A 10,173-nucleotide genomic window follows, 5' to 3' on the forward strand; every position below is an offset into this window, starting at 1 on the left:
AATGGAAATGTGATGAAAAGTGATTGACTGTGGGCACTTTAGTTCCTAGCTTGGTATCTAATTTCTAGATCATTTTCCCCAGCTCTGCATCCGCCCCTAAGCTGGGCTTGTCCAGGGACAAAGACAGGAATCGTCTAAAAGCTGCGGGGGGCATTTAGACACGATCTGCTTGGTCTTGCTGCTGTCCCTGAGCTCAGCAAAGGGGCAGCGCTGCCTTGCCCAGGCAGGGACGTGCATGGCCGTAGCTTCACGCCGGGGCCTGCCCCAGCAGGAGGGACGCTATGGTGACACCATGGCAGTGGGCTGCCCCAGCCAGCTCCTCCTGCGGCGGGTCAGTGCAGCCCCAGGCCTTCAGACACCATGCAGGCTCTGATGGGAGGGCCTCCCTGTTTCATCCGGTGAGGAAAGCTGTTCCTCCCCGAAGAGCAGCCCTGGGAGGACGCTGCCAGTCCTTGGGAGTGGCTTTGGGGCACGCAGGAGAAGGTGCTGAGGCGCGCCTCTCTTAGCAAGGGGCTGCAAAGCCTTCATTGTCCCTCAGGGTCTGCTCTGGTCCAGTCCCCTCTGAGTCAGGGCCGTCCACCTGACCCCAACACAGGCGGCATCGTCCCCGCTCCAGGGATCTCCTGGGGTGAAGCCCCATGCAGCGAGGGGGGCAGAGGGGCCGGCGGTGCTCCCCAGGTGCCCAGCCTGCAGCCTGCCCGCGCCATGGGTGCCACAGGGCCACCCCTTACCACAGCAACGGGGCCTGCTGCAAGTGGCGAAGGGATGTGGGCTGCGCTCGCCCAGGGCGTGGAGAGAGGGGGCGTGGGACCCCCGTGAGAGGACATGGGACCCCCTGGGGCTGTGGTCGTGGCAACACCAGCGAGGGGCAGCAGTGGTGAGGCGCCATCTCCTGCTCCAGATTTAGCGAACCCTGTGGCCCTCAGTCCTCGCCACCAGGTGCAAGGTGCTGTTCGAAGGATGAGCCGAGCTTCCCCACTGCCATCTGCTTCTTACCCGTCTCCATTTGACATTTTTAGCTCTTCAGGAATTTTATCTTAGCCGCTGTGAAAGGATTGCATGAATATACATTGTCTGAAGTGTTCTTTGGTATTTTCTTCAGTGATTAGTTTTAAAACGGAAAAAAACCCCGCATGTAGATTATGTAAATAAAGTGGAAAATAGTTATTATGTTGTCTACTGAGGTGCTGATAGCAGCAAGTTATACTGCATTTTGCAAAGAACCTTTGAATCATTCTATTTAAAAAAAACAAAACACTAAAAGAAACAGTCCATTCAAGAACTAGCATTCATTTTCAAGATATGTGAAATAGTCTTTAATACATGTATAAAAATATCGAGCAACTGGACAAAGCCCCGATCACAAACATATTTCATTCAGGTACAGCTATGTGAAGATTGCAGGGTCTGCAACCGACTGACACCGCTCTGCTTACAAGGCAAACCCATCCCTCCACCAGCCACCCAAGGGAGCAGATTGCTCTCTCGGGTCTGGTGCACAGCATTTCACGGGTGACATTTGAAGGGATATGGCCTCTCCCGAGTGGCAGGCTTGGCTCGGCAAGCTGGGATCTCGGCAGAGCTCACCTCCAGAGAGGGAGGATCCCCTCTGCCTGGCTCCGCTCCAGCTATGCACCCTCATCAATGGCAAACTGGCCCTAATCCCTCAAAAATTAAAGAAATGCATCAATAAAGAAAAATTCTAGTCTCGGCCTGTCCCCAGAAACCACAAGCCAACCCTGTCAATCCTGCCTCGTAACAGGGCAATTTGATGTTTCTCTGGGCATGCAAGATTGTTGACTTTCCGCAGCAGACCTGGCTCTGCAAAACCAAAACACCCCTGGAGGAAGCTGTAGCCCTTCCTTAGCTAGAGAAAAGCTAAGCTCATCGTAGCAACCTGTTCTAAGCCATTACCAAATCAAATTTAATTTCTACTTGACTGATGTTAGTTTTTGATAAATTCCCTTCTTAAGGGTGATTTTGGATCATACTCACCCGTGCCCAGATTGGAATGCAGGCATTGGCTTTATCCCACATTAGTTCACCTTGTACTGTACAGTGTAGACTCATTGACCTGAGCAATGCATTCTGCTGTGTAGTCCTGAGACACCTGGAGTTTGAGACAACACCAGCATATCACAAATATTTCTGCTGTCCCACAAAGCCGTCATGTCCCAAGTCTAGTCATTTTGCATGTCAACCACATCAAGACCCACACCAATCATGCCAGTATCTCTGACAAAGGCAGTAATTTAAAATCTAGACTTGATTGCATTTTTGTGGGACCGTTATGATCTTTGAATAGGTAAGCCCAGAAATATCTAGCACTTCACTTCTAATGCACTCTGCCACAAATTTTCTCAATTCTCTTCAGAAGAGATTTCTTTGTTGTAACTTTGAGTAGTTTTAGCTACCTGAGCTCTTGGGTAGACCCACGAGGATTCGTAAGAAAGAGAACTGTAATCCATGCATATATGGATCCATTGCATATTATTAAACAGGCCTGTTACAGTCTTCCTAATGACTTACCAAAGCTCAGAACCAGACCTTTCAATCTATCCCACCTTCCTTGAAAGGGTTATTTATCAATCAAATAAATGAGCCCATACGTTGCATCTAGTCAAATGTATAGTCCAAAAATACTACTTTCCACACTACACTGCAAACACATGGGCAGGGTACTTGCATTTCTCTACATTTTCTATATATTTTTTTAAAAAAAGATATTTCACAAGTGATCAAGAAAGCAGAAACAGCTTTGGAAATGAGGCAGGTTTTTCTTTCCACTGAAGAAAGTAGATGATCGTATTTTCAGTTTAAGTACTGCTAAGGCAGCTCTCAGAGAGACCTGTAAAGGAATGGTCGATCCACGCACAGTCCCAGCTAGCAGAAGCTTAATTGCCAGTGGAGTAAGTGTTGGCTCTGATCAAGGTGTCACGTCTAAAACTGCAAGACATATCTTCATATACTACATTTGGGGTTTTTTTCTGGAAATATTTCTTCACCTGCAAAGCAAAGCAAACAGCCGTTCAGAACAGAGCTTGAAAAGACCCCGACCAAGGAGTCAATTTACACCTTAGGAGTCCATCTGTTTGAAGTGGAAAGGTACTTTTAAAATTCCTCTCATAACCCAATGAGGTCTTAGAGGATTAGGTGGAAATTGTCAACCTATTCATTTAACTTTCAGTCTGATGTAATTTCACTAAAAGTTCCTTCAAGAGTTGGATGTAACTGTGGCCCCAACATAAATAATACTTATCCTTAGTTTGTTACTGATAACACAAGAGGCCACTTCCCACAGGCCGCTTGGCTTTGCCAGAATGATGTTACACTACTGTTCTTTAGCAGTACTGAAGCCATATGTGGAGGGACAAGATAGGAGCCTGGCCTGTGAATCATACTCTGTTAATTTTGAGTAATCTTTATGGAGCAGAAGGATCAGAGACATATAATTTCTGGGCACTTTCTGCAGAATATGAATGTAAATAATCCCAGTAAAAGGAAAACTTCTTGGTTGCCTTTTTTTCTAGGACAGGGCAAAATTGTTCTGCTACAGCTACTTTCAGACATTAGGCTATTTTATGACTTTTTGTTGTCCTTGTGTCCCTCTCCATACATTCTCTTACATCTGTTACAAGACTGGCATATACAGCTCCATTCCCAATTGACACACACACACACACAAAGCAGCAAAACAGAATAGTGATGTGCTCTGTTCAGGGAAATACACAGCGCATGGCTGTGTTGTTGACTGCAAGGCTTACCTGAGGTTTGTTATTAAAAGGCAAACAATATCTCATTTACTAAGAGCTACAGAAACATAAGAACACGCAGACTTTACTGTCAACAGTTTACAGCTGGGAGACATTAAACAAGGGCAAAGAGGAGACAACAGAAAGCCATGATTCCTTAGGTTTATCAAATGTTTCCTTGACTCAGTCACTATTTACAAATAATATCAAAGGCACCTATTCACTCAACCCAGATTCAGTTTTGCTTTGGCATGGTAACAGCATACTTACATTGACATGGTACAAGGTACAGCATATCAGTGCAGAAAACAGTAGCGCTACCACAATGGTAAGACCATAGATGGCCCAGGAACTATTACTGCAGTCTGTCTGCTCCACCTCTGTATGTGAAATTATATTATTATTGTTAATATGAAGAGGTAGAATTCTATTTTTATTACGAAAAAAATTATTTACTGGTCAGCAAGAAATCAGATATCAACAGCACGCTACACAGCGACATTTGTCATCCCATTAGTATTCTCACTGGCATTCCCCATGCTCTTCTACAGGCTGGTGATGACTGCGAGTGGCATGTGAAGGGTCAGTGAGGAGCACTCTACAAAGGTGATAGCTTCCATACCACTGATCAGAAGTAGGACCACACACTCATATCGGAAACAGAAAATGTTTTGCTGCAGTATTACAGCAATACTTGAGGGCTCGGCCAGGAGTATCTAGGAATTATATACCAGCTAGGTTGGCAAGCAGTACAGACAGAAGTAGGAGGCTAGTGTGATCTGGAGTATAGACACTGAGCAGAATAGTGCTAGTGGAAAGGGTTAGAGTTCTCTAAAACTTCAGTGAATCCATATCTGAATAACATAACATCCGGTGATCACCCTGCTGCTTTGATGTGCAGCTGTCATTTTCCCCAGCTCACATTACTAAGATATTGCATCAGTTACGGCTAACGCCACAGAATGAGACCACAGTCTTTTTCTCAGACTGCAGATAGATCCTTTGCAACTCTTAGGGCCTATGTAAACCTTATTTTAGTTGCCCTAAGATCTCATCAAAGCCCAATGCACAGGGTTAAGTTGCACCAGTAAGACCAAAATCAAGCACTATATTGCTGGTTTTGTCTTCATCTTAGCAAATGATTACAACACCGTTCAAGAGAAAAAAAAAAACAACAAACCAACTGTCCTTGGAACATATGCTGACAGTATGCTCAGTGTATAATAAGAGTGTGTGAGATCATGTCTGCTGTTATCTGTGGTACTTTAAGTAAATGCCTGAGGACTTGTTCTGTACTCCCTATTGTGAACTATTTTTAAACAAAGACTTGCTATAGGGAATGGTTTCTAAAAGACATTTATGTCACATTAAGGTCAAAGAACTGATGCTAAAAATAATGATTCATTTCCTAAAACTGACAGATTATTCACAGACACACTGAAGTGTTTGTTGTCTGATTTTGACCTTTTTTTTTTTTTAAGATGCAGGATTATAGCAAGTTTTCTCTTTTATAATTCCCCTCTGGTTGTACAAGACAGGTAGAAACCTAATGCCTGTTTCTGTGTCCTAGTACAACAGGGCGCAGAGGAGTTTGAGCACTCTTCCCAAGCTTTCCCAGGTACTGGCAGAAGTCTAGCCGTGGATTAGTGCTCTACCTGTCCTGACTGAAGTTCTGCAAGCTTTTAGTCCAGCTTTTGTATTACAACATGCCTATAGTTACTTATGATTAAACAAGTAAAAGAACAGTACCTTTAATCAGCACCATGGTGCCACTTCTATTCACTGAGAGGAAAGAGGAATTTTTCACCACCCCAGCACATGCATATATATCACTGTCATTTTTCTGTAGGTTGTGTAGAGTTATCACTATTTTCTTTTCTTGCTTTGAATACTCCAAGCGATTAGCAAAAGCAGGAAAAATAGTTGAAGCATTCTGACTTGAAACATACAACACACTTTCAGGTTGCCTGTGAGTCTTGAGCAGAAAGATCTCTTCATATTCATGCGAGCTTTTCAATGCACAGGTAATGTTGACAGACTGGCCTTGCTGAGGATTGACATAGAGTGGTGACTGTTCAAAAACTCCACTGGCTTTTGCTAAAAACAAGAGAGATTAATGGCTACCAAATACTTAACACAGTGCATTTTCACTAGGGAGCAAATACAGAGGTCAAAGACAGAAAGAACAGACCACAGAAATATAGATAAAATGATTTTTTTTTAAAGGCTACCTTTATGTCTGCCTTGAGAAGAAAGATTTATGTCAGTACACCCCGGCATGTTTTCCTGCCCTAGGATCTGAAAGTAGGACTGACCAAACAGGTTTACCTGGTTGTAAAGGGTCTCCACCTACCTAAAAAATACATATACTGAACTCTTCTAAGGGAATACAGCTTCATCAGCTTGCCCTCAGAGATCCATGCCCGGGACATGGATCGTTGCCAGCTTTCTCAAGTGAGATTAAGCCATAGAAAGATTTGGAGGCTATTGGTCTGGATGGAATCATACAATGTGAGGGCCATCAATGTTGAAAATGGTCTTCAAAAAGTAGTTATTAACAGCTTGCTGTCCAGCTGGGAGGACATTTCACTGAGTTTCTCTGAGGACAGGCCCTGCTCCTTTTGACTATCATTAACGTGGATGAGGGAATGAAGACAGAATTTATCACATTTGTACAAAAGATAATTCTGGGAAGGTTGGAAGCATTTTAGAGAAGAGGATCAGAATAAAAAAGAGAGATAAGGTAATTTAATAAAATAATTTGGAGAAATAGTACATAATCAACAAGATGGAATTCATTTGAGAAAACGCAGTCAAGAAGTTTGAGAAGAGAAGCCTAAGGAAGGACATGGCAAGTCTTCATAGATATAAATGGCTATTACTGACCCAGCAATCATTTAGGTTTTGCATGCCTTGGGGACAGGAAAGGAAGAAAACCCTGCAATTTTTGGTAAAGATGTTTCAGGTTAGATGGTCTCATCAGAAGGGTAGGTATGTAGAGGAATAAGCTGCAAAAGAATATTATGGACTCAACCCTCTTCTAATGCAAAAAAAAAAAAAAAAGAAAAAGAAAATAAAAAGACAGAAAAATTCTTCCCCTAACCAGAAATGACTGCCAAAAGGAGCACTTGTGCCCATTCATCAACTGTTTGTTAAGAGAAAAAACCCACATCCCTTTACCCACTGATGCCCAAATTGCAAACCCTGCCTAGCACCAGCTTCCCAATTATTATCAATTTGTCATTTAAGAAGAAATAGTAAAAACAAGAGATTTTAAAAAACCGCTACCACAAAAAGGTTCATTGCTTTGCTAGTTATTCATAAAGATTCGGCTGATTTTTTTGGAAAGAGCTATGGGTCCTCACTGTTTCCAAACTGCTGCAGCAACCTATGACTCATGTGAAAACCTGTAGCTAGAATTAAATTAGTCATGAATTGATGTTCTAGGAGTTTTCTTGCTACTGTTATATCTAAGGTGTTTTCTTCATCTTTTCAGGGAACAGACCTACACTTTCCTTCAAATCAGTACATTACCTGAGCAGACATGGGTAAAGTTCTGTCAGACTCTCCCTCCCATTATGCTTTCTTCCAATCTTTGACTTAAAACATATATCTGTATTTATTAATTCATGACATAAAAGGTGGAATTGCAATACCTTTCACGACTACTGTGGTTGTCTTCCCATTCAGCTTTTTGTGATGGCCATCGTTTTTAATAAACGTAGTGCATAGGTAGATATTGGAATCAGATTCCTGTACATTGTGCAGAGTTATCCTGAGATTCCTTCCTTCCTTTGAATACTTGATGCGATTAGCCAAAGCAGGAAGGACATATGAAGTATTCTGCTTGGAAACATACACCACATGGACCGGTTGTATGCTAGCTGTCAAGTACGTTCCCACTTCATTTTCTGAATCTTCCATTAAGCAAGTTATGTTGATGGAGTCTCCTTCCCAAACACTGATAACGTCTGTTGACTGTTCATTTTCTCCACCTAAAAATAAGAAATGCAATTGAAATGATAATATCAGAGTTCTTCTTGATCTAGAAATATCAAAGTAGTTTTCAAAAACAACTACTCTGTCAACAGAACTGCTCTGTAAGACTGGACCTTAGTCTTGCTATCCTGTACATATCATCTCTAGGCTGTCCTGAAATCCATAGTGCCTTTCATGCCCATTGACCTGTGCAACTCAACGTCTCCCCAAAGCTTAAAAGGCCTTGGCAAAAAAGTGGCTTCTGTCACTCATGCAAAAAATTTAGTCTGCTCTGTAGATTCCCAGTATGATCCTCTTAGTTCTCAAAATACAAGCTTCATTGAACTCAACCCAATAATTGGAGCTGGTAGAGGATCTAAATCTGGAATTCAAAGGTATCAAAAATGGCAAAGAATGGAAGAAAATTACACTTTTTTTGCTTTTTTAGAAAGGGGGTTTTAGCAACATCAGGAAACTCGATAACGTAGCCTCTTAGGAAGAGAACTGCAGAAGGTATAACTCCAGCCTATACTAAGAAACAAAGGTATAAAAATATACAATGAGACACTTTGAGTTCTCTGATGACCTCAATATCAAAAGAAACTGAACAGTAAGTACTTATGCAATGAATAGCGGGGAACAGAGGGATCAAATGGGAAACACCTAAAAAAAATAACATTAAAAGCAAGGAAAGAAAAATTAAATATAGTGTATTGCTTATCTAGGACAAACATAGTACAGGAAGGGTAGAATTATTCAGTGTTGACAAGCAAATTAAGGATCCCTACATACTTAAATAAATTTATTTTAATAAGGGAACAAACACAGAAGTCAAACACAGAAAGACCAGATCATGGGAATTTAGATACAGTAGGTCAATCCAACCTGACCAGACACGAGGACATTCCTCCTACAACACTTCTCCAAGAAGGAATTAAGGCAACCCAGGAGTTGTCAGCAATTACCTTCCAAAGCAGCAGAGAAATGGGGTGATAGAGAAGGCTGGAGAAACGCAGAGCACTCAGCCTTTACAAACAGGGAAGGAAAGCCCAGGAAATTAATCTCCATCAGCCTAAAATCAGTACTTCTAAGCTGACCCACACTTGCATGATCTAAGAACCCACACAGCTAATGACAAGCAGCCACAACTTATCAATTGCTTGCTCCAAAAGATCAGGGTAGAAGTTCAAGAGTTAAATTATATTTGCAGAAATCAGTATTGACTCCTCAACAATCACTAACTAAAGAATGGCAAAGACACTCAAAATATTCTCACCAGTTTCACTGCATCTTCCTTTCAGACACGCTGATTTATGGATAATATTTTTTTCTCAAGTCACCATCCTTTCCAGTTATTGTCACTGGTCATGGGGGAAAAAGGGCTGACTGGAGACATCTTTTTCCTCAGCCTGTTCTCCTCATGTGGCGGTGTGCTCTGCACAAGCAGTAACCATCAGTGGGAGTCATCCTGATAGCTGCATCCAGCTTATGCTGGACCTTGAGGATGGATGGCAATAAAGTAGCCAAGGGCTGCCTGAAGCAGTGATCTAAACGTCTTGCTGATGTGCAAAGATGACCATAAGTCAATCACCTTACTCCTTAAATAGCAGATAGCCCAGGGCACTTTGAGCTCTCCTGCGTGGCAGCGGGCTGCACGCCAGGATCTCCCCTTGAGCAGGGACGCCTCTCAAGGTTACTCCTTGAGGCTGAGAGATTCCTTGCCACAACAGATCCTCGGTAAGTGACTAATAGCACGCTAAACTTTGGAATCTTAGCTAAGTTATATAAAGGATTGATTGCGCACATATAAACCTTTAGACATAAACCATTGACCAAGTCTGGGACTAGGATTGGATCTAGCCGCACCTAGACTCCTCTCTGAGAAGGAGTTTAGAAAGCAAGGGGATCCTTTTCCAAACCTCATGACTCAACGGGAGGGTCTCCCTAACAGTTTTGTCTGACCCTGTCCTCTATGCAGTAAATAATCAAGTGTACCTTGCCATCGCATCTTGTTAAAACACTGTCGCATTGAACTTTGTTAACTCCCTATTCTATATCAATAAACTATATTTTTACTTCTCTCTTACAAGTGAAGTGCACTCTCACTCCATCTGCGACACCTCAGAGATTCACACTGCTTTCCCCAAGTGTGCCTCCAGCTTGTACTCTCAATAGCTACAACAATATTCAGCAATGGATATTTCTAGTAAGGTTTTATTATACCTTCAATAATTATGTCCCCAGTAAATATCAATATTCATTTCTATTCAGTAGTGGGCTCCCCCTGTCAACCTTAACAATTACAGATACAGTTCATGTTGAATTACTGAGAAAACAACCTCCACTCTTTCTACAGAGAGTAATTTCTGTACAGAAAAGTTAAGTTCTGATCACAGTAATTTTTCTTTTTTTTTTTCTAAAAACTCATTCTATAATTTCAGAG

The 10,173-nt window shown here is 42.2% G+C and overlaps 1 protein-coding gene across 1 annotated transcript; it reads right to left on the minus strand.

Moving 5' to 3' along the window:
- Positions 1-2,779: 2,779 nt before the first annotated feature.
- Positions 2,780-7,892, minus strand: CD7 (CD7 molecule). The gene is made up of 5 exons (XM_072881520.1): positions 7,886-7,892; positions 7,409-7,747; positions 5,502-5,849; positions 4,023-4,132; positions 2,780-3,005 (listed from the first exon to the last, which is right to left on the minus strand). Exons 1-5 carry the CDS (start codon positions 7,890-7,892, stop codon positions 2,895-2,897), a joined length of 915 nt encoding a protein of 304 aa, XP_072737621.1. The 3' UTR covers positions 2,780-2,894.
- Between the last annotated feature and the right edge of the window lie 2,281 nt (positions 7,893-10,173).

Source organism: Ciconia boyciana, chromosome 16 (assembly GCF_034638445.1).
Source record: "Ciconia boyciana chromosome 16, ASM3463844v1, whole genome shotgun sequence".
NCBI classification, from domain to species: domain Eukaryota; kingdom Metazoa; phylum Chordata; class Aves; order Ciconiiformes; family Ciconiidae; genus Ciconia; species Ciconia boyciana.